Raw genomic sequence first — 27,968 nt, 5'->3', positions numbered from 1 at the left:
CTTGGCACCGGCGAGGATAGAAAGAACGTTACTATGGCGAAGGACTAATCCATGAAGAATAATTGTGCCATTCCGAAATTACTCGGTAAGGAGACACAATTTTGTACAAAAGTAAAACATAAAATATACGTAACGGCGAATATAATAATATACACATATTATATAATAATTATTTAAATCAATTTAAATATTTTTAAATACAACAAACTTTGGGGCAACTTGAACAAATCTACTTCGTATCAGTAATGCGTAGCATATTTGTAATTAAATATCTGCGCAGATTACAACCTGATTGTTTAGCATAAAAACAACAAAACATTTGATATTCGGTTCAAAAAGGAATAGTGAAGCGAATCAAAACATAGCGCGCGACAAGAGTGGTATGATTCCCCAGTTTTTTTTTTTTTTAGAGATAAAAAAAAACGATTTAAGTATGAAACTCAATAAAGGTTATCATAAAACCGCAAGTGACGCTCCTATGAGAATGCTTAGCTCATGAATATTAATGAGGTTATGTTGACGGACATTGAGCTTCTAAATGCATTGGTCATTCATTTTGAAACTCAGACCTTTATCATAGTAGGATTCGTAAATTGGCCTAGATTATTAAATTAGATACATCGCGCGGCCGACACCTTTAATACCTGACAAGAGAACATGTGTATTCTGTGGGGGAAATCTATTCATGGCTCTGGGTCGGACAGATAGCCATGTTGTTGTTGTTGTTAACCAGGAGCCTAGATTACTCTGTCACGATTGCGCAGCCATTATGATCAGATATATTTAGTGACATCTGCACCAAAGCGCGATTACTCAAGAGCTCAGTGCATTAGATCTGTAAACAAGAGGGTCTCAAAAAGCCCCTCGAAAGGTCAGCAGGTTTGTAACAGGGCATGTGAGCCTTGCACATGTGACTGGGCAACATTTCGATCTACAGTAGCTATAAAATCCTCCAGATTTGTTTTCATCACAAAGACACTCAAGAGGAATAACATACTTGTAGCTGTGAAAAATCTCCTGTTCCTGCAAATTATAATTAGTTTTATAATTAGTTTTATAATTTGATTATGTAAATGAATGTGTCTATATATATATATATATATATATATATATATATATATATATATATATATATATATATATATATATAGTGCTCTTCTTCTTAGTGTTAATAAAATGTTCTTAAAATACCATCAAACGTATTCTATTCTAGTAATTCTATATATTTTATACTCTATTTAATTTAGATCTTCATATTGTCCTTTATCTTTTTTTAACAGCGGAATTCTTTCCAGTAGAGGTCACAATTGTACAGATGATACGCTTGCTTCTGTACCAGTTTAGACATTTCCCTGTTGAGTAGTACATGAGTTTTGTTTCATACATCCATCTTCTAATACTGTGAACTAGTGTACATAGTTCATCCAAGAAATTAAAATTCCATCATAATGCATTCTCACATCATTCAAAACATGTAAAATGTCTCAAATCTATCTATCTATCTATCTATCTATCTATCTATCTATCTATCTATCTATCTATCTATCTATCTATCTATCTATCTATCTATCCATCCATCCATCCATATATGGTCAACTGTTAGCGATAAGAGTATAAAAGACATTTATTGCTTAAATGGCAACAGCAAACAGTGGGGGAACTCAGAAAATTGTGTCTCGCAGCAGGCCGTATATAAAACTGTGGTTTCGGCACAGTGGGAGGTCTGGCTTCTGTTCTGTACAGGCACACACCCTCAGCAGTCGGAGAATCATTAAATTCTGGAAAAATGAGGGATTTGGCAAGCCACACCTCTGGATGATTAATTTATGAACATCTATGGAGTTCTGTTCTTTCCACAGAGCATGACCTGCTATTAATTGACTCGTTATTAGAAATATAACCGGGCCGTACTCATTGTGATCCTGATAATGTCAACGGGCGAGTGGAGTCAGTACAAGACACTTTGGCACTCTGAGCCCATGTACAAACCTGAATGTCAAAGATAAACTCTTACGTTTTATGTTACCGAGAGCTTTACATCAGAGCTTTCAGCTGTTAACTCGAGCAGCCGAGTGTCTGTGTCATAAAGGTGCTGGTTTATGTTAGGAGCTCAAAGCCTTTGTCACTTGCCTTTCAGGATACTGAACTTTCACCCTGGTCTAATGGAAACCGCTTTATGTTTTCACATTCACATGTGATTCTTCAGAACACTAAAGAAACACCCTCGGCGGTCCGACTTTTAGTGTTTTGGGCAGCTCTCTGAACCCTGCAAGCAGACAAGCAAATATTTCTGAAGGTAAACTGCAACTTTATCAGCAATGTCAAGCATACACACAATATTTACCCATCCTGCTGTCATACTGAAATGCCCTTTTTCTGTAATGTCGTAACTGAATAACCTGGCTGACATCATATCAAGATGGTTTCTATGGATTAAGCAAGAAAGTAGAAATTATACTTCAGCCCAATGTAATGATTTTTCTACATATCAGCACAGGCTTATATCTTAGCTTTTTATACACCTCCATCGCAATGCAGACATGCGCCAAGGGGCAGCAGAAGTGTGAATACATCATCTGACAGCTGTATTTAATGACAGCCATACTAGAGAGAGTGCAGGCTTACAAAACAGATCCAGAGCCAATAAGACATTAGCTATGGAAAATTAATCACAGCTATAATTGGCAATCAGACACAACCATCCATCACATCTTTGTATGCGAATAATAGCACGTATATATAAAGCACGTAAGGACATTCGGTTATGCATCAACATGATTCAGCTCATCCTTTTAGGGTTCATTTTCTAATAGTTTTGATAATTATGCCACTTGAAATTTAGCTGTGTGCCGAAACACATCAATTATTTATAGGGTAAAATTTAGTCTTCTCAGAAGTTTACACCACCCCCCTTGTTTCATTCTTGAACATCGAGTATGACTTCAATAATTGTGTGCAAATATGGATCTCAATCCTACAGCAATCAAGGGTTTTTGCTGCAAAACCAAATGTGCAGAATTGCTCTGAACAGTTGTGGATCATCCCGGTAAGGACAAGAAGTTAAAGTTCACTTACTTTTCCCAAAACCCTGTGCATGACTTGAGTTTACATTAAACCCTATTATGCCTTTGGTCATGTCAGTTTTCAAGTATACTACCTGTTCCAAACAGTCCATTGCAGTGTGTAAAAAAATCGTCATAATAACAAAACTAAAATTGCAAAAATATAATGGTAATATAACGTTACGACTGAAAGCTTGTGCAACGGTGCGCAAAATGGCGGCCGTAGTTGTGAAAAGAAGATCGGGAGCTCGTGATTTGATAAGGTGGTGTACATAAAGATAAAGATGAGTATATAATGTGACTATTATAATATTTCAAATCTGCTAATGACCAGTCAGAATGCAATACCATGCAATATTCTGTGGATTGCTATTAATTTGATTGTTTTTGCCCTGTTGTTACAAGTTATGCACGATTTTTATCTTCATCTAGCTGTATCTGTTCTCTTGCAGAAACCTGTAAGCATTTCATTGTTTCTGTTTCCACGCTGAACTGGCTCTGTGTGCGCCTGTGGTGCTCGGCCACACTTGTTAACATTTATACTATTTGGTTGACAGCACTTGCTAACTTTAACGTCAGTCACTGAGAAAATTCACAGTCAGGTCCAATTTAAGAAGAATTCACCTTAATGTTTACCAAATGAGGTCCACGTGTGGATTATTGCTCATAGAAAGCAACATATGGTGCAGGTCCTCCCTGTATTTTACTGTACGTAGAGCTAAACACATTAACAAGGCTGCAAACCGAACAAGACAGTTTAGGATTATAGAAACGGGAAAAGGAACGCGTGAAACCTGTGCAAGAAGATTTAAAATGCAAGAGTTAATTTCTACCATATGTTGGAAGTTGTTTAGTAAAAGAACAGTTGTTTCTGGAAAAAAAAAAAAACTGGTAATGTCTCACTTAAGGTCCACGAGGGAACCCAGGTACTTTAAAAGACTTTTGAGTAAAGGCGTAATTAAAGATACTGGCCTGCTGCCTCTTTATTTGTATTTAACGGCAGTAGTTGGAAATGACAGTAGTCTTTTAACTTGTTTATCTCCTAAAGCTAGTGTCGCTCGCTTGTTAAACTGTGCATATTTATGTATTCTTTGGCCTAACCGCATTTACGACATATCAAGGGTATCTTGGCTTCGACTCTAAAGCAGCTGCGAGTCCCAAATGTCAGTTTGTGTTTTGAAGCAGACTTTAAAAGTGTGCCTGCTGGAGATCACTGAAGACTTGGAACCTTTAAAATGTAAGCAGAAGGGATCAAAATTTGTGATGAGGTTTACAAATGGCTAGCGTACGCAACTACAGTGTAATCCATGGGAAAGGATGTAGCTGGATAATGCCTGGCTTTTGTCATTTCATTGCAAATTAAACAAGGTTCTCATATGCTATTGTGGGATGTTTGCAAAACAGTGCTCTTTGTTTGGAGTCTTTGGGTATCACTGGAGTATTATTAAAGATTTTACGCTTTCCGTTTGTCACACCCTACTGCCACTTAAAAGCTTGTTGGTGAATGTGGGAAATCATTGCTAGAACATCATCATACTTGTTGATGCAACAGTCAATGTGTATTAATGCAGGTTTGCACATTACGAAGAGCCAAAAATCAAACGTGATTGAGGGCAAATGCTGTATTATATCAAATTCTATTATATTATTGATTAAAAAGATTATTACATGAAAATAATTGTTTTCCTGTTGGATGTGATGAAATATCTCTCTATATACAATCTGATACAATTTGAATCCCCCCACTGACTTCAGGACCATTGAACCAGAAGTGCTGAAATGCAAACTGGTTTCTGTGTTTTGGCCTACAAAAAGACTTATACATGTCATCCTTTTAGCACTATTTGCATACAAATGACTTGTTAACGAGATAGCTAAAAAATATTCGTGCTACCACGCTTTACCAAGGCATAAAATTACATGTACTGATCTAAAATAAGTTCAAATAAACTTTGGAGAAAAGTACATTTTGTTACTTTTGTGCATGAACATGATGCAGTTTTAATGACAGCACAGAAACGATGTGCTCTTTAAAAATGATCATCTTCCACATTACGGTATTCTCTGAAACACCAGTCCAAATAAAAACCTCCGTTTAAACCTTTTATTAAAGAAAAAAAACCTGTGACAACTGTGAGAATAACAATATAAGAAAACTTTACAGGGTTTTCCGGGGATGTGGCATAAAAATTCCAAGGCATTGCACTTTTTACAAAATATAAAAAATGGTTATGAAAATAAATTCATTTAACAAGCAAAAGAAAGACAAAACGGATGAATGTTCAGGCTCAAAAAATCTGGAAGATGAATGACAATCTCTCATGTACGAGTCTTTGTTTCTCTGATACAAACAGAACTATTTGTCCCATTACGTCTTGTGTTCTTCTTCAGTAAACAGACAAAGTATAAGAATCTAAAGGAAAAAGTGGTTCGAGACCAGCAAATCTGTGTTAAATGTAACATCACAGGACAAAAACAAAACACACTCACATTGAAAAAACAATTCTATCAAGTAAAAAAAAATGACATAGGCATGAAATTGCATTATAGATGTCTAGAAGCGCAGCAATAAAAATGTACTTTTTTAATCTTTATTTCTGCAATAGTCAAATTTTGTCAGTGTAAACAAATAAATTAGTATTTACAGCGTCTTGGTTCTGAAAGCATTGCGCAAAAAAAGACATAACTTGATACTGAATTGCAAGAGTCATATAAATAATTTACACAAGTAATTATGATACAGTCTTAATATAAACATCTTCATCTCAAAGGTCTCTAAAACATGTATATGCTGGTCAAACCCAAAGCCCCTGTTAGAATCTAGGGTTGTAGAAAAAGATGTCTTCATTACAACAAATCCAAAGGAGAAAAAACTTCTAAAAAAATATTGTGCAAGTAAAGCATTTGGTGATAAAGATGTCAGAGGATGAAGTTTTGGGATTGCTTTTCCTCTAGGTTATTTTGTAAAGAAATACCACATGTAATGTTTAATTAACGTTACCCAAGCTTCGGCTAAAAATACTCACTCAAGGACATAAAAACATTGATAAGAAAAATCCCCATAAATGTGCTTGCAATTTAAGTTAATTCTTTCTCCTCAGGAGGAGATTTGGGGCCGGTTTCCTTTTTGTAGTCCACCGAAGTCTTTTGTGTTTTGTCCGAGAGTGAAAATGTGTTGTTGTGCTATAGTCTTTTAAAGGAGCAATTTCTTCTTCTTAGTTATCTAAAAAGCAAAACAAAAAGTGAAGCGTTATGGCTTTGCTTGTCTTTTCTATTATGCTATGCAACATTTTAACAGATAACAATAATAACAACAGCTATAAATAAATAACAATAACATTCAAAACTTCTTTAAATAATAATACAAATAAAACCAATTCAAATTTCTTTGCTACTAAATAAGTAATCTCAAATACTTAAGCAAATATATTACATGAATACATATATTTTAAAAAATAAATCAAAAACATATACACATGAATAAAATAAAATTATAAAATAAATATTATTGTTATATTTATCATTACTTCCTATAATATAAAACAATACAATATTATGGAATATATTAAACAATTTATGTTAATATTCACATTTATTAAAAAAAGCTTCTTTTCATATTTTTAAATGTATTAATTATATTGTGTATTGTTATTATTTATGTAGTTATTTTAATACTATTTATTATTTGATACATTACAATATATATTATATTCTTATTTTTACATTTCACTTTTTGAGTATTAATAGAAATGCACTAAAATGATACACTGATACTAGTATATAATTTTAATAAACAGACACATTCTGTTACGACCAACTACTCACCTCGACACTCGTACTTCAGATCAGAGAAGTAAACCAGTTCTTGGGAAAACACGAACAGTCCTAATCTCCCTCCTGCAAAGGTTTTATCGTAAACTGGCCCTGAATCTGCCATGATCTGTTTCCCCTCATAAACCACCACTCTGGAGAAAAGGAATATAGATCTGTTAACTCTACACACTTGACAAGATGACGCGTCGGTTAAAGGCCTTCCTGTTAATCACCTGATGAATCCTGTCTTGGGCCTGTGGATTAGATGCCACCTGTACGCGGTGTAATCCTTCCAGCCGATGTTCTTGGGGTCGTGCCACAGTGTGCGGACCTGCCAGATCACACGCAGCAGTTAGCTTGACGAATGCTAACAGATGTCATATTTGCTGAGCAGACGGCCTCACCTGTCCAGGAGTGTCCCCAGTGTGCCAGAGGGCGTTCCGTAGGTGCTCTCCTGTGCCAGTGGTAGAGTTGGCCACTTTCAGAGAGACTCCGGCCACGCCGAAAGCTTTCGAGGGGTTAACTTCCCAGTACGTCTGCGTTATCTGCTTCCACATTACCACATAAAATCGACTGCTGGACTGATAGCCAAACACAAAGCCAGCGTAATCGTCGTCTCTGTCGGTGTTGACGTAGAAAGTGCCACTGAAATCCACAGCGTTGAACTCATCGAAACCTGAAAAGCGATTAAAACGTTACGGTCTCATTTACTTAAAAGCTTAAGTTAACTTAGTACGACAGCTCACATACTCACCCACTGCAATGCCGGGGTCAGAATTGGCCGTCTGAACCAACTCTTTGCCCTGATGTCTGACGACCCAATTGGGATCAATTTGTGTGGTTCCTTTGGGGTCCAAATGTACCATCTGAAACTTCCGGAAGTCGGTGTTACTGATGGCGTCGTTCTCAGGGCACACATCCAAAATGTCTGGAATGTTGTCATTGTCAAAATCATCTTTGCAGGCATCGCCTCTTCCATCCCCTGCGGATAAATTGACATGAGTTCATCATACATATTAGTAGATCTGTTAAAATGGTTAAAATGGTTAGCGATCAAAACATATACGCACATAACATACATGCTTCATTTATATTACTATTTACATTTAGAAAAATGTAAAATAATAATAAATTTTCAAATCCTGCCCACAAATTTTGGGTGTGATTATTATATTAAACGTTGGTATGATATGGTTTTATTTTAATATAAATGTATTATAATTTAAATTTTTTTATTTTATTTATTGGTACATAATCTGAACATTAATATATATGAACTGGAAATTATTAAAATGATTTGCACTATATTACTGATTAATAAAATTGGAATAAATTGTGGGTAATGAAATTGTAAGCGGTACACCAAAAAGGCGAAATACTGTAAGAAAAAAGAAGCAGAACGTTTCAACTGGTATCCCAGCTCTGCTCTTTAAGCACAAAGCAATCTCAGCTGTCTTTTCATGTCATGTACATTAACATATGACTGGCTTCAAATGTGAAATCTATTAAATCCAGACTTTAGCACTCAAATAAAAGGGAAAAGTCAAGTAGGCTTTTGCACAGATGCCAGCTTTTTGCTAATGTGTCTGTTTTAACAGTAGTTCACTTTCTCTCTTCGAAACCATCTTGACATTATCAAATAAACAAAATATAATGAGGTGTGAGAAGTAAGCTAGCACCTGACAACTTCGACCTCCAATGTAACCTGTTTCCATTTTCCCACAGACGCAAAAAATAAGGTAGCGTTAACGAAATGCAGCACAGTGGGGCAAACCACATGCAAGCTGTGAGAGTGTGACATCATTTTCCTTGACCCTGGCTACACTTAAGGAAATTTTCCAGTTGTAAATATGTCTAAATCTCGAAGGATGCAAAAGGGATGTGGCCAAAAAAAACTTGGACAAAAATGAACAGATTAAGGAGGACTGGCTCTGGCTCCTTTAAAGTATTGCAAAGTTAGCCATGCAGATAAATTACCATTTCAAAGTCTAATTTTAAGCAACAAAAAAATAAAATAAAATAAAAAATCTGCCACTGTTGCATTTCTATGCAGAAATGAAGTCATTTCTATAACTTTTACTGCATGTGCATCCATGTGTTAGTGTTTTACAGTTAGTAGAAACTCAGACAAACACTTCTAGATATTTTAAGCAATAGAAGCTATACTCACCATCAGAGTCTAGTTGATCTTTGTTTGGCACCAGTCTGCAGTTGTCCTTCTCGTCAGGGATTCCATCATTATCATCATCAAAATCGCAAGCATCTCCTCTCCCATCTTTGTCATGGTCGGCCTGGTTGGCATTAGGAATGTAGGGACAATTATCCAGGCTGTTCTGGTGGCCGTCTTCATCAATGTCCTGATTATTGTCGCACTCGTCGCCGACTCGGTCATTATCGGAGTCAATCTGTTAAAGAATACAAATGACTTTGTTATACTGCTGCCAAACATTCCTCCTTGTTGTGTTTACTGGAAAGAGTTGAGCTAGAGCCTGTTGTACTTGTTCAGGGTTGTGCAGCAGAGGACAGTTATCGCACTGGTCTCCCACTCCATCCTGATCTGTGTCCTTCTGGTCAGTATTGTACACGTAGGGGCAGTTATCAAGCTCATTCAGAACCTCTGCAACACAAGCAGACTGTTAACCATCCGAAAACCTGACCGTGGTGAGGCATTTACATTGCTTTTTGTTTACTATTTATTTACTGAAAAGTGCACTTGGGTTTAAACCCAGCCATTACAGAATCTCAGGCTTGTTAAATGTATAAGCAAAATGTGAGTTTAGTTGACAAATCGTGGTAGTTTCTCACCATCTCCATCAATGTCTACAGAGCAGGCATCTCCCTCGCCATTACCGTCTGTGTCGATCTGAGCTGGGTTGTGCTCATATGGACAGTTGTCACAACGGTCACCTACTAGGTCTTTATCGTAGTCGAATTGCCTTGGATTGTACAGTAGAGGACAGTTGTCCTGGGGCACGGGAGAAAACAAAGCATAGCTTATATAAAAACAAAACATGACAAATTTTTTTATCATTATGTAATTAAGAAGTCTGCCTACCCCCTCATCCATTATTCCATCATTATCATCGTCTTTGTCACAAGCGTCTCCTTGACCGTCTTTATCCAAATCTTCTTGGCCTGAATTTGGAAGGTTGGGACAGTTGTCCTGTACGATTAAAAGGAAAAAAAAACATTATTTTCCTTAGTAGGGAAAAATAGCTCTTACAAATTGAAAATTAAATGAGGACTACTTAATGTGAACTAATGTAGCATGCAGTTTTACCATCTACGAATTAAGCAGACTACTTAAAATATACCTCAAGATTAATGAATTTAGGGATTCAATGTGCAATTGTACACTGAAGTTCAAAGTTTGCAGCAAGTAGGATTTTTTTTTAAAGAAATTAATACTTCTGATTTTTGAAGGATCATATGACAGGGAAGACTAGCGTAACGGCTGATGAAAATTGGTCACATTTTTAGTTGAATAAAGTTATAGCAAATTATATCTTATAGCCACAGAAAAGAAAATGATAATAAGAAATTACCTTTTTGCAATGGTATGATTGATTGGCTCCACACACCAGATTCTGATTGGGCCAGCCATCAAGGTCAGTGTCCTCGCCGCAGATAAGGCCGTCCCCAGCATAGCCGATCTTACACTCGCATTTAAACATGGGGTCAGTGAAGTGGCCAAGGTAGATACACTCAGCAGACCTGTGGCAGTTATGAGTCTTGTCTTTACAGGGGTTTTCTTGCTCGCATACCTGAAAAATAAACAGACTTCAGCAACGCTTAAGAGCAGGCCAATTATGGTGAATGAACTGGTTCATAGCCTCAGGAGAGAACTTGGAATTATGTTGTGAGGGCCTTAAAAGACTTTCTATTGATAATTTCCTACTTTTTTAGTTTCAGCTGTGCACAACCGTGCAGTTTATTTGAAAAGCTATTGGATCGCAGCTATAAAATGTGAGACAATTCCTTTCAGCCCTTTGTCAATTTACTACTCTTGGGCGCTGGATCAAAGCAATGCAAGCTGGAGCTTGGTGACAAACCTATTAGTTGTGGACGTTATGAAACTTTGGGACAAAAATGAGTCAGCTTTCCAAGAAATCTGCAAAATTTATTAGTCCAAAGGGAATGGAAGAACTTGAGTAAGATCCATATGCTTGGCCACCAAACATTTTTTTTTTCATTTAGAAGACAAAATGAAATACAATTGTGTATAATGTGCATCAGACGGTCAGCAAACAGACTGTGGGCAGCACGTAGGCTTGCTGTCTGAGATTCAGCCAGGCTAATGACACGTTTATATACTAGTGCAATAATACATTCATATACTTGTGCTATAATTGATCCAGTCTGTCCATAGATTGCATAACTAACCTGTTTATTTAGCTTGGCAGCCTCCACTCCCATTCCAAAGGGCTGATTGCCTTTGTATCGAGGAGGGCAAGGCAAGCAGTGGAATCCTGGGTCTGTGTTGACACAGCGCTGGGATTCACTGCTTTTAAAGCAAAGATCAGGCACCATGTCACACTATATGACAGAAGAAGCAAGAAGAGATGTTAGGATACATTAATAATAATGTCAATATTATTCACATTCATAAGGTTCAAATCAGTGCATCAGTAAAGCAGGGGGCTAGAAGAACATTTTTGTTTGGCTGTGCTTTCCGCGTTGAACTGTGAGTAATGCGGTATAACAATTGCTTGTCACACAGCCCTAATGACATTATACTTTTCCCAGCTTCAGCTCTTTTCCCTTTGTACCTCATTTACATCCTCACAGAATGTTCCATTGCCACGGAAACCGACAGGGCAGGGCCCGCACTCCCACGAGCCGTCAGCGGAGCTGGTGCAGTCAACACCCCCGAAGCACGGGTTAGATAGACAACCATCTGAGAAAGCAGGGAATAAAAAGGGAGAGTCTTTAAGTTTACTCATGAAATTGATATGCATTTCATAAACCTCAGGATGAAACAAGAGCCAGTCTAAAGCAGTTTTTAAATAATAGAGATAAGATGATAAGATGAATTTCACATGTATGCAACAGTTCAAAGTATTTCGAAAGAAGTCTCTAATGCTAACTAAGACTGTATTCATTTGACCAAAAATGCATTAAGAACAGTAATTTAGTGAAAGATTTTTACATTTTAAAATAATTTTTTAAATTTTTTTTATGTTTTAAGATGTAACTTGTTTCTGAGATACCAAAGCTGAATTTTCAGCATCATTTCTCCTGTCTTCAGTGTCACATTATCCTTCAGAAATCAATCAAATATGCTGCTTTTGGTGTTCAAGAAACATTAATTTCTTATTATTATTTTCATCATTGTTGTGTAGTGCTTTTAATTTGATGCATTTTTAATACATTTGATGACTTTTTCAGAATTGTGTGACGTATAAAATAAACAAAATGTATTTAAAATAGAAAGCTTTTGTAATATTATAGATGTATGTATTATTACATTTACTTTTGCTGAATAATATAACAGTATAATTGAACAGTAGTGTATCACCTTGCCTTTCCATTGCCTTGCCAGTCAGATGCTAATTCACCTTACCGCTTTATTGTAATTTATCATGGTATAAAGGTAGAGTAAAAATAGACCTCTAAATGAACAACAGCTTTTAACAGTTTTTAACAGCTGCGAGTTTTATTGTGACCAGACTGAGCTGAGGCAGAAAGTTTAATATTGGCTCAGCAATGGGGACAAGAGCAATATGGTCCCATAAATATATAGCTAACCACAGTCATGATTGAAAATATGTATAGAAAAAAAAAATATGGCAAGGTAACATACCAACAGGACAGTCCTGTTTGTTGCAGGAGTCAGTGTCCTTGGATTCCCCAGGGCATTTCTTGCCACCATACTGTGGACGAGGGCTGTTACACACACGTGTTCGCGTCCTTGTTCCTCCCCCACAGGTGGTGGAGCAGATCGCCCAAGGAGACCATGGGCCCCAGGCTCCATCAACTACAAGATGAAGAGAATTCAGTAAAAATCTAAATATAAAGCTGAATTTACAGAGACAAATTATCTATTTAAATAGTTTCATCCAAGATCACACTACGCATATTGGTATAATATAGTCTTATCTTCATTTCACAAGAAATGTGATGTTTAATACATAAATAAGAAGTGCAAGGTTCCCAGCACTCACTCGGACAGGGTTTGGCTTCACATTTTTTCGTTTCTCTCCCGCTGCCCTCACAGTCCTTTCCTCCCAGCTGAGGAACAGGGGAGTTACAGTGGCGAATTCGCGTGATCTGTCCCTCTCCACATGTCACAGAGCATGACGACCAGGGGGACCACAAACTCCAACCACCATCTTGACGCACTATAATGAAAGGCAGAGAACTGGCATGGTTATCAAAAACAATGGTACATGCTGCCTTTGAGTCCTGCTTTCATGATCTGAGAAACCAAATTTCCCTTGATCCTTTGACATATAATAGGTCACAGTACTATAAAAACATCCTATAATTTACAGAACACAAAGCTTTCTCATTAGTCTAAAAACAGCTTATATTAAAGCCAGTCTGCCGAAACAACAGGTTGTTGAATGTGACAATTTAAGATTTTATAGTAGACGAAGATCAACTCCTGGTTCTACATCACTGCCTGTTTAGCTTCTCCCACCAATTTGTGCTTGTAGTTGTAAATAACGAGAGAGGCAAACATAGGTCTACACAGAAATCAAAAGATAAAGATGTTCCAAAGAAAACAAGACTGTGGAAAACTGTCTTCAGAGTTGCATTCTTTCTGATCCTAACATTAGGAAAGAGTGAAAAAACTTGTTTTTAATGAAGATCCAGACCGTCTCAGTAAAAACTTGGTCCTTTGTTCACTTTATTTTACTATGGATTCATTTACAAACACAACAATTCAAAGTGAGTTTTTTGATTGTGCCGACTATATTTGATCCTACAGTAGCTTTTTATTACGCAATCACTATTGCATTGTCTGTTCATTCAGATCATTTGCTATTTACTGAGTATTCATGTGTTTTTAACCTAAATCACTGCAGCATCCATCTGTGAAGTCTACTTTTTCTTGTCTCTAAAATCCTTCTTGATTTAAGAATTTCAAGACATTTTGGCTGGAAATAAGACATCTTGGTTAGACATTTTTTTTTTGCAGTGCATTTTCAATCCGAATGTTCTGATGAGGGGGCTAAAAACAAGACAGAAAGTAGCCTATCATATATTGCGATGTCTTTTAATGTTTTACACTATTACTCTATTGTAAGTGGACCTCAAAGAACAGTACAAAATAAATAAACTACAGCGGTTCATGGCATTTCTTAACCCTAATTCAACATACATTAGAACTGAGTTAAGCTTTATTTAGATATTATTAAAATATGATATTTGTGTTTTTAAGCAAGTTTTAGCAATAGCACAGAAGTTATGCTGTAATATTCACGAGTACTTAAATAAGACTGAAACCAAACAGCCAATGGAAAGTTGGGGCTAAAACAAAATTGCGGAGGTGTTTATGTGCACTCATCTCATAAATACGATCATTCTAACATGACTTGAACGCAGCGTTAAAGAAGCAAACAAATCCACACAAACAATGGAATCTTTCATTTATATTAGTAAGTCCAGAGGCATGAGGTCCAGGAATGACATAGGGCGGGACTGCCAATAAACTTGATGAAGCGATGACCACCTGGCCCACAATTCTGGACACATAACCTCATCCTCTCTTTGGGACTCGGCATGGGAAAGACCTGATGGTGTATTCTGGCCAGTGGTTACACAATGAGCATTAAGTGCGCCTCCTCATACACTGTTGTATTCCGTTCCCACAACCAAAATCTTAAGGTAGGAATATTTATGGATATTATTGAGTGGAGATGGTAACAAAGGCCAGTTTGTCCATTGCTGCCCAAGATACCAGCTGGTAACATTTGTCAGTTATAAAAAAAACATCGAAGTCCGCCGTAAGCCAGAATTAGCATTGGTACACCACAAAGAGCCATATGCCGCTCATTAAAACCTCACTGAGCATAAGCGATGAATACCAGCTCATTCCCTCACTGATGGAATAGAGTTTATCTATTAGCACACGCTCCATAAATATTTACAACAGACGATGAAAGAAAACACCCATGATGTTACAGAATTATCCAACTGCCACAAAAATCAGGTCAGGAAAGGAATGGCTTAAAATCACAGTTTGTCAAACGTACATCGGTTGAGTGATGTAACATGCAATCAGTAGTAGCAAATGATTTGATGAAATCATAGGTAAGAGGGTGCTAGCCATAGTAGGATTACCACTTACCACTTGTGTGTCGTTCAGTCTACTGTCAATGCAAATGGTAGGGCAGTGGCTTCTGAGGTTATTTTAGTTGCAAAGGCCAGCCTTTTTTGGAATTTTTTGGTTTATATAACCCACTTCTGAGAATTAGTTAACCAAAAAATTTAACATTTTCTTAAACTGTTCCAAACCCATATATATTTACTACTACTGAAACAACAACAAAAAAATTCATAATTTGTACTGGTTGCTCTTTTCCATTTTTGTTTTCACAAATATTGATTAAATATGTGGATTATCGTTGTACAAAGTTTTGTTTTCATGCGGTTAATTTCCATGCTGATACTGTGTGATACTTTCAACAACCAACTAATATGTTTCGCATTCATCTGTTTCGGATAAAATGAAATGTGCTTTCAGCGCCACTCACCGTTGTTTGTGACACTTTTATTGTGCTTTTGCATCATTTTAATGCTTAAATTTATCCGACCTCACTCACTGTAATTGCATTAAAAAAGAGTAACCAGCGCATTCTTCATTTATCTTCCATGGAAAAGTCATTCAAGTATGGAACGAGACGAGTAAAAGAATTTTCATTTTTGGATGAACTATTCTTCCAAAAGCTCAAAATCTATTCAAAAGAACAAAAACAACAGCCAAAATAAGTATTTTTACCCATAAAGATTTAGAGATTTTGGCTGGAACTAAACGAGAACCAAAGTCTTGGTGAATCTGATTCTTTTTCTTCCATTTCCATTATTTTTTACAGCTGTTTAGATATTGTGACAGCTGCATTTCAGATCTCTCTTTCTACTTCGTTTAGAACGCAAACTCTTTCACTGTGGTCTGTGCGTAGATGTTACAGATGAGTGCATTACCTTTACTTATCACAGTTATCTCTGATGTGCTGATACACCTGAAACAAATTAGTGAGAGAACAAACTGTGCACTTGCACTTTATAGTGTGACCTACCACATTTCTTAAGGCCACGAGCAACAGGATTCAATCCAATACCACTTAAACCGCTGTTATGTGGTTTTCTTCCAAGGTTTTAGACTTTATGGACAAAACAGACAGGAAAATGGCGTCCAAAATGTCTCTATATGACCAAAGAACAGGTGTTCAAAAGAAGTGTGCCGTTTATAACATTCAAACAAAGACCGGCTGTCTCACCACGACTGTCGCATTTTCCCAAGTTGCATCTGCGGGTTTGGATGGAGGGACCACTGCAGGGGTTACTTGTGGCATCACACGACCTGCCTCTTTGCTGGGTGCCTGTTCCACATGTAACGGTACACTCCGTCCACTCAGACCAAGGCGACCAGCCGTCCTCACTGTCTTTAGCTGTACACACATAAACGTACAAGTACAATTAGCACTGCTAACTTTAGGCACAATTCACCTCGTTCTAACCCCACCACACCCATCATGGTGCTCCTTGTTGCTAGTATATTTAAAAAGCAAAGGCAACAATGTTCTTTGCTTCTGATGTTTTAGAGCTTAAGTTATACATGACATCATCTTTCTCAACCCACTTCAGAGCATGGGAACATACAGTAATTCTTGTTACTCATGGATAATAAAAATGTGTGGTTGGCAAACACATGCAGTTTTAAAACAATAACAGTTCTGTACCATAAAATGAGGAGAAAGCTTCTCTGCAAAGCTGGCCTGTATAAGCTTCCGTTCAAAACTTTGGGGTCAGTAAGATTTTTCCATGTTTTTTTTTTTTTATTTATTTTAAAATGCAATAAAAACACCAATATTGTGAAATATTCATTTAATATGATGGTTTTCTATTTTTCCTGTGATGATAAAGCTTACGTTTTTAGCAGTTATCAATTATTATTTCGTCCTATTATTGGTAGAAACTGGCTGTGCTTCCTTGGGAGTGTTTTTCCTTATTCTTTAATGAACAGAACATAAGATTAGCATTTATTCTTTATTATATTTTTTTGAATTTATTCTTTATTATGATTTTTAGGGAAATGCACTGGTAAAAAGCTAGCATTGACAATACTAAAAAAACCAAACATTTCCACCCAAGGTTAGCAATAGAAGAGTAACAAGTTGGCTTTGATGTAAAATTCAAGTACTTAAATTACAATTTCACACAAATGATATTAGCAAAGAAAATAATTTTATTTTAAACAGCGCATATCTAGATTGAATGTGCGTACCCTGTAGACATGTGAAAATGAGAGTGTGAATATGAGAAATGTGTCCGAAATGTTACTCACGCAGACACACCGGACAGCATTCACCATCTAGGAAAGTGGGGCTGGCACAGGATACAGGAGGACATGTGATCTGATGGCATACAATCTTTGATTCCTGCAACATAAAGCCATAAAGCATAAAGAGTCCGAAGCAGAGCAGACTGCCATTGACTTTTTCTTTCCCATTCCTCATACGTCACAGTTCTTCCCACCTGACAGGTACACTTGGTGCAGCTGTCCACAACCCAATCCTCCTTATCCTCAAAGAGACGGCCGTCTTGCCAGCACATGCGCTTGTCTTTGATGTTCTTCATGTTCCCCAGCACCTCCTTCATCACAGTGTTCTCTTCAGTCTAACCGGCAGACGCACAGGAAGACAGATGGACAAATGGTCAAGAGGAGGCAATACTTCTGTCAATGTCTTCCACATGCAGATAAATAGAGGTTATTTAAATTGAAACGCAATGAGCACACTTATATATAGAAGGGGATTTATGTCCTTGAACAGGAAGCTCTGCCATAGGAAAGCTGGGCTGATTGCTGGGACCTCTTGACCTGAAATAACTGAAATCAAATTTCCATGCTTTGGTTGATTTCCAGTGATAACCTGTGGAAAATGATGGAAGAACTTTGTGCTTCCTAAGGATTTCCATGCACACTACTGTTCAAATGCTTGGGTTCGGTAAGACTTTAAAGTTTTAAGCTTATGCTCACCAAGTGTGCATTTATTTGTTCACAAATACTGTAGAAATAGCAATACTGTTAAATATTATACTCCAGTTTACAGTTTCAATATATTTTAAAATTTGAAATGTATTTCTATATACTGGACATATCTAGTGAACCACTATGCAGAAGTAAAGGGTCCTCAAGTAACTTTTGATCTACATGTAATTTAGTTGTCCTGTTAAGCTTATGATTTGAGCTTGTTATGTTAACATTTGCAACATAAATCATTGTATTTTTCAATATTCACAATATTTGAATGCAAAGATACTCTTCAGATATGTGATTTGGTCATCTTTGCCCGTTTTAATTTTCTGTTTTCTTAAAAAAGAACATCCAAACTAGAACTTTGCAGTCCTGAGATGCATGCATTTGTGTCCATGACTAAAAGAGTTGAGAAAGACGAAAGAGACAGAACAAGAAGTTGAGGGAAGGGAAAAAAAGAGGAATGCAAAGGGGGGGAAAGGTTATTTGCTTCTGAAGCACACTAAGTACATACAATAACACAACTACATTCAGCGTGTGCTGATGAATTAATTTGTGCATGTGTGAGTGAGAATAAAATGCATAGGTAGCAGTCATGAGTGTTAGGCTGTGAAACAGAACACCACATGGTCTGGAAGAGCCTCTGGGACCCGCAGCATCCAGCGGCTGGATTTCCCAGAGATTATGCCCAGACTCCCTCATCGCTGAGAAGCTCCCAGTGGAGGATAAAGGGGCTGTTTAAACACTGCCAGACACGACTTTGTTCCTATTCACACTTCCTATCTCCCTCTAAAACAAACCATAAAACCCCAGCCCACATCTTCACGTTTTCCACTGCCTCTTTAGCTCTGTTTTCCTTTAATGGTTCTGTTTAGACTAAAAGAATTTTTGCTTGCATGGTCAGATATTTAAACTGTAATAAAATTCTCCTAATCACGTATTGGCCACCAACCTAAACATCGGGACTTTATGAAATAACATGTACATTTCCGATCAACAAAACAAACACTTTTATTCACCGGCATATTGTTCCATATTACTTGAATAAATATAAATAAACTAAGAATTAGTAGATATACTAATGTATGCTCAAATTTCTTAATTTTCCTTTGGAACACATAGTGAAATTTAAAGGTTGCTCTTTTCCATGCAATTACAATGAATGAGAATTTAGGCTTTCAAGGTGTTGAAACACACAAAGCTCAACTCACACAAAGCTATCATACGACTTCAGACGATTTAGAGTATAGTGTACAAGTCGTATGGACTGCTTTTATTAGACTTTTATGGTGCTTTTGTGACCTTCTTGATGCTTGAAAGCCTCAGCCCCAATTTATCGCCATTACATGGGAAAAACTCTAAAGTTTACTTTCTCAGTTTCAAACGAAGCAGATTATTTAAGTAAAACACATTTACCACTTTCTGCAAGCCATCGATGAGATTGCCCACTATAAGACGGAGACCTTTGAGCTCCTGGACCATGTTGGTGATTTCCTCACAGGAACGCTCGCACACATCCGATGCCATTTTCTCCTTCTGCCCAATGAAGTTGGTGGAGATGGCCGTACCAACAGACACAGTCTCTGTACTTTCATTAACCACGTTAACTTCCTCTGAGAGAAAGAAGAAAAAAATTTTATTGCGTAAATATGTGCTTTTTTTACTTACTTTTTTACTCTCAGGAGGTACAAGGACTTTAATTTGAAATAATACATGCAAGTGAATACAACTTTAAAGTGGCCCCATAAGCATTTAGAATGAATAGTCAAAATACAGCAGCTATGTTTGAGATTTTATAGCGGTGCACGGATTATAAAACACTTAACAGATTTGTAGGATATTCCACACCCCACACACTTGAAATATATCATTCTCTCACTATATTTCTGACATAAGTATAATAAATGCGCAGAAGCTACCCTGAAGTAACATTTAAGGAAAGATAGTGATTTTTCAAAGCAAGTCTTGGAAAAGGAGGAAGGTGGTGGGGTTGGGGATACGCAACAGCAGAGGAATGCTGTCCATTATGCCAAAACTCCCATTAGATATCTGCAGCCATTTTGGGGTCATTTGCGTAAATTTTCTCCAGATTAATGGAGGACAGGAGACACTAAATCAAGAGCCATGTTGTTACCTCCAGAGGTTCCTTTGAGACTCATGCAGGGTTAGCAGCTTTTTAGAGACTGTTGAACTCGTTCAAATCTCTTGAGAGTTTCAGTCAACGCTGGGAAAATGAGTGTGTGTGCACGTGTCTGTTTCAGAGACTTTCTAGGCAGGCTTTTGTGCAGTTCACTTTTACTTTTATTTAGCAATACGTGGCACTCCTAAACTGGGGCACTAGAGAGTTTATAGAGACCTCTGTACTGGCATCCTAACGTTCAGCAGCTGGCATGTATCCGTGTTGGCAATGGAAATGGAAGCCTTTTTGACTGCACATATCCTTTGCATACTTATTCAATTATAATTAAAAGGAACTGAAGCAGCAGTGCTAGAGAAACACTTACACCCTCACATCTCACACAAGGCTGAGTTTTGTCATGGTCTAAAACTACTTATTTCAGCACAAATGTAGGCCAGCTCTAGGGATGAGTTTATAATATCTCTCATTAAACCATAATCCAGCAAGGACAAACCATTTATATTGTTCATTCAAATGCCATTTTTGATTTTTAATCAGTTAAAGAATAAATTCTGATGCAAAACATTACGTATTGGTCTGTGGTTTAACGCTATGCTTCTAGGATTATCACAATCATTTTTGTAAATTCAACAAAACAGAAGTTAGATAACATTATTGCGATGATTCATCTTCAGAAATTGCAGCAAGAACACAGTATGCATCAGAGAAATCCAAATGATTCCAAAGCTGTTTGCAAAGTATACACTGTTTGCAAGGATACACAGGAACAAAAAAGTAAGACTGTCACTTGCAATGCAACTCTGATCCACAAAGGGCAAGTGAATGTTTCAAAAACTGGTCCAAAGAGTGTTGAGCCTTGGAAACCAAAGCTTTCAGTCAAACCAGCCAGTTTGTAATCTTACCAGTGTGTGTATAAAATTATGAGTATGTACTTATTCCATTTTTCCACCTTCTCTTAAAGAACACCCTGCCAATGTATATTAATATGACAATCTTTATCCTCTTTATGGCAAGTGCAAACTGGTTGACCCTTATACCACCACACTAACACGAGAGTTTCCCGTAAACATGATGTAATATGGTCAGAAATTTCCACAGCTCTGATCGGCAGATTTCGTGACCCACTTAGGTGAAAGCCAGAAAAGCTTAAAATGAAAACTGAATCCAACGGAAAACATACCAACCCTCTTAAAACAAATTTGATCGTGAACTGCACAGAATAAATCCAATAGAGCTTCTGAAACCTAGAACATTCAGAAGTTCAGTCATTATGAGAGCCTGATCTGAGCCTTAAAGCACTAGTCCAGCATTAATAAGCCAAAGGTCATAAAAGCAGACTCCTAAAGAGAACATGCTTTCAAGAACTTTCTGAGGTTTTCCACAACCTTTAAAGCTTTCATGTTTTAAGAAGTATGAATGAATTCTTACCAGCTTTGGTGATCACACAACCTTTGTTTCTTAAGATGTTCTCTATTGGTGTGTCAAAAAGGAACTGTACATTCTGTAGTAAACCCTGTAGGATGACAGCAATTATAACCAATTAATTATAATGTCAAATCAAGAAAATGTATGACCATCAGATTTGAACTACCTCAACTGTGGTGAATTTGTAGCATATAGTCTATATTAATCAAGAACACTCTTCCTATAAATACATAAAATAAAATCATCTATCAATCTGTCAAGATATTTCAAATACACACACACACATATATAGATAGATTGATGATAATTATATTATTTTATTTAAAAAACTATTTCTTGATACTCGAAAAATGATTTTCAAAAATGAATTCATTATGTAGTAATTCCATAACAAGCGCTGAATGAATTGCACATGATGTTCATAGAGAAGAACTGCTCTTACCCTGAAGTGGTTTTCCCTGATAGATCCCTTGGCCACAAACATCTGAACGCCCTCCAGCCGCAGATGCTCATAGAAAGGCTCATCCAGGATCACGCTGTCAATGAGGCTACAGCCTATGTACAGGTGAGCGTTCTCTCCGTGAATGTACAGCGTAATGTTCTTCCACTGCGAATCAGACAAGTCCACATCCTCAAAGGACACTACATTCTGAGATCCCTCGACCATGTAGACCAGATCCAACGTGTTGGCTCGCCCATTGGACACAACCTCAAACTGACGGCTCCCGCTAGGGCCCTCCAGACCGATCAGGGTTCCTCTGGAGCCCTTGTCCTGTCGTATGGTGGCCACAAACACAAAGCCCTCATTGTTCTGGACCTGCTTTAGGATCTGATGGAGGGCCGGGGTGCTCACAGCAGGGATGTGATCAAAGCGGATGAAGCGGTATGCAGGCGAGTCCCAGTCGTGGCCCTTGAAGAGCTTGGCCCCAATCGTCTTTCTGCTGATGCTGCTGATTTTGAAAAGGTCGAAGATGGATTCATCTTCCACATGGCCATCTTTGAATGATTCAACATAAGCATTTCAGCATAGTGCAGATGATTATGCGAGAACACAAGATAGATTTTATGCGATGATTAGATAAGCTCGTTAAAATTTTCAACAAAATATTACATAATCTCAGGTCAAAACTATTTGAAAGCTGTTTTGAATTGAGTACCACATAGAGACTCAGTTAATGAATTAAACACAGATGTGCTTTGAGGCACAGAGAATAATGGGCAAGTTGTTTAATGTTGATACCTCAATTTCAGAATTAGATAAGTGCAAGTGAACCTTAGTAGCAAGACAGAAAATATGTTAAATCTACTTTATTTTATCAACAATTCAGAAACAGGTGGATCGTGGATTTACCTTGAGGTAGTGCTCTGATGCTTAATAACAGCAAAGGCAGCAAGTAGAAATTTCTCCTGAGTATCATGCTCCTTTAAAACACACATAATTTATATAAAAACATAAAATGTTATTAACCCATTTATTCCCAAATACTCAAATATTTGATAGTTAAATAAATCATATTGCATGACTTTAACAAATGTTTCATATAGAGCTGGGAAATAAGACCCAGTTAGAAAAATTGCAAAACTGATGCAAACATTGCAAAAATGTTAATAAAACAATCAACTAAATAAAATATTATTTAATGTAACACTTCTACAAATAAGGGCTTTTACACATTCCTTGGTTTTACATTACAGACCAATCTTAATATTTTAATAATAGACTTATCTATCTATCTATATAAAATAGTAAACTATTCTATTTACCTCAGTTATATCATTTTAATGAGATTTGGCATCAAAGTATACAGGCTAATTAAACATCTTTAAACCAGCTGTGTAAAAGTAAACACAAAATCAAGACATTCTGAACTTTCATTTATAATTCACAACTATGTGAAGATACTAAGTCCAAGTAATGGACAAACCATTAAGTAAATTAATATCAGTAAATAAACGCTACGCCTCAAACTGACATTTATGGGCAATTAGGCTTAAAAAAGTTTTTTTTTTTTTGGCATTTTTATTAGACGACATCCCGAACGCTTGCTGAGTGCAGTAGAAACAGGTATTTTAAGCGCAGTTTAACAAGACGCAGACATTTGTGAGTCTTTCAAGCGTAGTTTCAAACGAAACAAAATGATCATTATTTTCACTAAGAAATTAGTCAAACGGGGCGTCAAAAAAGTATAAAAAACGCTCTCAAGACTAACCTGTTGTAATATGCAATCCAACTGAAACAGCGCAAGGTCTATATGTCCTACAAGACTTTAAAAAAATGTTGAGAAAAAAAAAGGTCTTCTGGACAAATACTGAAATCCACAGTGCCTATAACATCCACACGGCTCCGGGTTTCAGTTCAGTGGCCTGAGAACTACTGGACTGATGCCCTTTATACGGTTCGGTCCGAATCATGTCAGTCAGGATCGGATATAAACCTGGACCTGCCGAGGGGGCTGCAATTATACGATTCCCATCCTACAATGTCATGCCGGTAGTCTACCAATGCAGTGAAACCTCCTGTCCTCCCCTGCAGTGACGGAGTCTCAGGGAGGAGGAACATCGAGAGAAACGTGCTCGCGCAAGATGCGACAGACGCGTTAGAGACTCAACTGTGCAACCACTCACTGTCAAATACAAAGTAAGTTATCATACAAATACTTCCCTAAACAAATCTTTGTTCACATACATTTAACAGCGTTTACAGATAATAACTGCGATTTCTAGCTGCTCGATTTGATGGATTTTCGATGTTTTGATATTCAGCACTTTAACAACAGTGTCTGTAAAAGAGCAACGACCTTATCACAGGTTGAGATTTACGTGAAGCTATTAAACTTATCTTTTAGTTGCCTGATTTTTTTGTGCTGTAACCTTTTGTGATAAATATAACCAACAAAAACACGACAAAACAAATTAGTTTGTAGCCTACCCCCTAACAGTTCGTAATGTAATATTACGTTTGTAAACAAGAAACCTCGCAGACTAAAAGCTGTTGTGGAGCAGCACAAAGGACTGGAGCGGAGCCATAGTGATTTCCGCTCCGCTTAAAGTGTTCCGTAACCGCTCCGACTGCTGATCCGGTCCGGATTTTCTATTTCACACTGCCTGTAAAAGAAACCCCGCTCGAGCGATCGTGGAGCGGGGCGAAAATGGTGTGCCTAGTTGCAGGTAAAATCATACAACTCTGCTTTATTAGCAGAACAGCAAACATTATTTATGGAGATTGTAGCTGGAGTGTGCTATTTACCAGATTTTGTTTTTGAAAAAGAAAATGACTGTAAAGAATTGCATCAAGTTTATGCAAAATATATGGATTGTTATACTGCATTACGATTACTGTTATGATCAATTCAGACTTTATAAAAATACATGAACACCAGTCCAACATAAAATTTGTGCACTTTTTTAAATGTAGAATTTTTTTTGAATATGTTGTTCACGTGCGTGAATTTTTTTGCCATTCTGGATGCACACTTTGGAAAAAGTATTTATTTCCAAAAAGGGATAATTTATGGCTTCTTTGGTGCATGTGTCTGGAAAGTCTGGAGAAAATCCGGTTTTGTGCAGATTCCTCTGTGTGTGTGTCAATACAAAATATCTCATATATTTCACTGGTTGAAGGATTCCAGGAATTCAATTTAGAGGTTTGCATGGTTTTAAACAATGGGGCTAAAATACGTCATGCAACGAAATGTTGTTTCCCAAGAACCCAGAAAGAAAGACAAACCAATGATGACTTGATATCATATGTTCATAAACTACCAATAAGTTGGAGACAGACATAACTCTCCATGTCACAATGGTAATTTGGTGCACAAGCAAAGATATTGCGTGACGACACTTAATCATTTGAGAAAATTGGTTTGTCTTAGATACTGTGCCATCTTTCAAAAGATTTCTTCTGGAAGTACCACTTGGCAAACACAAAATGCTTATTTTGCCATTTAATAGTAAGAGTCTGTTGGTCTCATGTGGTTCCATTCAAGCCCCAGAGAATGATATTTCATCCAGAGCTGAGCAAACATGCACGCTATCAAAACACATCACAGCTGAACATATTGAATATCACTTGGGATGTTGACATTAGTTCCAGTTTCCATACACTGAATGAGTGCGTTTTTAAAACTGGGTTAGTGTGACATGGACAGGATTTCCCTTGGATTCATCTCTAGTCCCATAATAGCTCTGATCCCTGTCATGATAATTCTGTCATCTCTATGGCCATATTTGCAGCATCTCCGTGTTAGTCCATTCTTGCGTGCACCTAAAAAATCACCTAACCTTTGTACCTAATCTTTAGCTTGAAACTTGACAGTTGCATAAATACATTTGTAACTTATGTACATCTTTACCTGTTGTATATAATTATATAATTACCCTTTATTGGTGCATAATTCAGGGCGTTTATATCATGTATTTTTCCTTTAAAAAAAAAAAACCTCACTGATTTTCGCCAATGAAAACAATGGTATGCTGAGGTTATGTAAGCCAGATTTCTTTAACCTGTGTTTTATTACCATCATTCTACCTTTAGAATCTGTGGTATTCGAAAAATACTTGTTGCTTATTTGATAGCAGGTTACGTAAGTCATGAAGGACTCACAGGAGGTGGAATGTTCCATTATGATGCCGGAGATGAACGTCAGAGCAGAGGAGGAGGAATCTTACTAAAGCACAGATAAATAGACTTCTGATTTCATGCTGCTGAATACCCATCTGTCAAAATCACAAAGTGTGCTATAAAACTAAACACCAAAGTGCCTCATAAGGAACTCTTTACATAAATGTTGGATTGTAAAATGGATCATTTTCAAGATATCCTCAGTGGGAAAGAACTGTCTCTTTGAACTGTCACAAAAAAGTGGTCCGCTGAGTAGCGTTATCAGAATAGCGAACATTGAAGTCGGATCTTTAAAATGAATCTTGAAAAAAAGAGTTTAACAAAACTTGACATCTTCACAAATCATACTGATTCTCACTTACTCGTTGAAACTAGAACAATTCATAATCTTATTTGCATGGATTCATGGATTTGGATTGAACCAAGTGTGAATAAACCTTTCAGATAGGAAATTTGAGATTTTTTTAGAGAGTTTAACGTAATTGAAAAAATTTAATCAAATATTTGTATATTATGAAACCATGGGAGATAACAAATTCAAATATTATTAGAATTAATAATGTCTTTATAAAACATTACAAATAACTTTACGCAGATTTTTTTCAAAACTGATTCTTTTAAAACATTTGAATGAATCAGTTCACTTCCCATTACATTGCAAAATGAATGAAACATCTGTCAACACAATCCAGAAAATTCATACAGCTACATGGAAACTCAAAGAGTTGCACGACAATTCATTTTTAGCAAGACTTTAATCTTCCAGTTGCAGATTGTATATCACTTACCAGCTCATAATACATCTGTGACACTGTTAGTTTGCATGCACAAATCCTTTAAAGGGTTAATTAACCAATAGGGCAACAGCCGTTCAGCATTTTCCAATTATATGCAGTATGAGACACAAAGGAGTCAAGATCATTGGTCACACTTGTGGCTCATGATGCTGAATGCATCTGAATGCCATTCAGTTGTTGATTTCCTTTTTCTTCTGCACAGAAACCAAACCATGCCTGAAGACAGACAACGCTGAAGAAAGTTACTGTATTTATGAAGAACAATGGCATTATAAAATAAATCTGAGCTGGAACTTTCTGACTCTGTTTAAAACAAAAAGGAGTCAAAGAGAGAAAGTTAGCAAGACCGAGAGAGTGAGAGAATAGGAGGAGCTCTGGCCCTGGGTCCCTGGGCACAGAAGGTGCTGCAATGCTGCTTTACTAACAGTCTGAATGGGAAGCACCTCTCAGCTTCATTTCCTTTTTTATCCCACCCTCTGCCCCCCACTAAAAAAATATCCAGTCTACAACACAAATGCAAGACAGACATGCTCTTCTGTCTCTCATTCTCAGACTTTGAAGCTCCAGTGCAAAAATCCCCTCTACTTCCTGTCCTATTTAGTTTAAATCGTGGTATTCATGTCAGATGCATACCAGCATTCAGCTCCACTCCTTCAGTGTCAAAGTGTTCAGGTCCACGATCAATTCCGCTTCTTTCTCATTTTTAGTTTAAGAATAAATGGCTCTTAAATGTTCTTCTGTCTATGTCTATGCAAGTCTATAAAATGTATGTAAACATATATATGTCATTATTTACTATTTATACATTTTTTATTACCACACACAACACACACAAATTATTTCTTCAGACGTTTTTTGGTGCAGTTGAGGTGCTATATAGCACTGTTACCGTGTAAAGAACCTGTTA

At 37.0% G+C, this 27,968-nt stretch overlaps 1 protein-coding gene and 1 long non-coding RNA gene across 3 annotated transcripts; one reads left to right on the top strand and one right to left on the bottom strand.

Annotated features, from left to right (window-relative positions):
- Positions 1-27,968, top strand: LOC122356419. 2 transcript variants are annotated; one of them, XR_006252321.1, is made up of 6 exons: positions 1-85; positions 2,138-2,296; positions 2,981-3,046; positions 22,109-22,208; positions 24,177-24,281; positions 27,264-27,968. It is a non-coding gene; the product is annotated as an uncharacterized LOC122356419 (long non-coding RNA). The 2 variants fall into 2 exon arrangements; XR_006252322.1 differs by lacking the exon at positions 2,981-3,046.
- thbs2a (thrombospondin 2a) lies at positions 5,153-24,136 on the bottom strand. The gene is made up of 22 exons (XM_043255048.1): positions 23,854-24,136; positions 22,995-23,065; positions 22,086-22,639; positions 21,647-21,731; positions 19,495-19,691; positions 17,580-17,720; positions 17,389-17,482; positions 16,322-16,492; positions 13,040-13,216; positions 12,679-12,852; positions 11,645-11,772; positions 11,259-11,411; positions 10,421-10,639; positions 9,931-10,038; positions 9,681-9,840; positions 9,374-9,492; positions 9,046-9,280; positions 7,630-7,857; positions 7,280-7,551; positions 7,109-7,206; positions 6,888-7,027; positions 5,153-6,285 (listed from the first exon to the last, which is right to left on the bottom strand). Exons 2-22 carry the CDS (start codon positions 23,059-23,061, stop codon positions 6,278-6,280), a joined length of 3,528 nt encoding a protein of 1,175 aa, XP_043110983.1. The 5' UTR covers positions 23,062-23,065; positions 23,854-24,136; the 3' UTR covers positions 5,153-6,277.

The sequence above is a fragment of the Puntigrus tetrazona genome, chromosome 13 (assembly GCF_018831695.1).
Source record: "Puntigrus tetrazona isolate hp1 chromosome 13, ASM1883169v1, whole genome shotgun sequence".
NCBI classification, from domain to species: Eukaryota; Metazoa; Chordata; class Actinopteri; order Cypriniformes; family Cyprinidae; genus Puntigrus; species Puntigrus tetrazona.
This window is presented reverse-complemented; position numbering and strand designations above follow the sequence as displayed.

Excerpts from the sequence above, each read along its gene's own strand:
- thbs2a (XM_043255048.1), bottom strand. The coding sequence starts at position 23,061 with ATGATACTCAGGAGAAATTTCTACTTGCTGCCTTTGCTGTTATTAAGC. Across the intron at positions 10,039-10,420 it reads AATCATACCATTGCAAAAAG|GACAACTGTCCCAACCTTCC; the intron begins GTAATTTCTTAT and ends TTAATCGTACAG. Across the intron at positions 9,841-9,930 it reads ATGGAATAATGGATGAGGGG|GACAACTGTCCTCTACTGTA; the intron begins GTAGGCAGACTT and ends CCCGTGCCCCAG.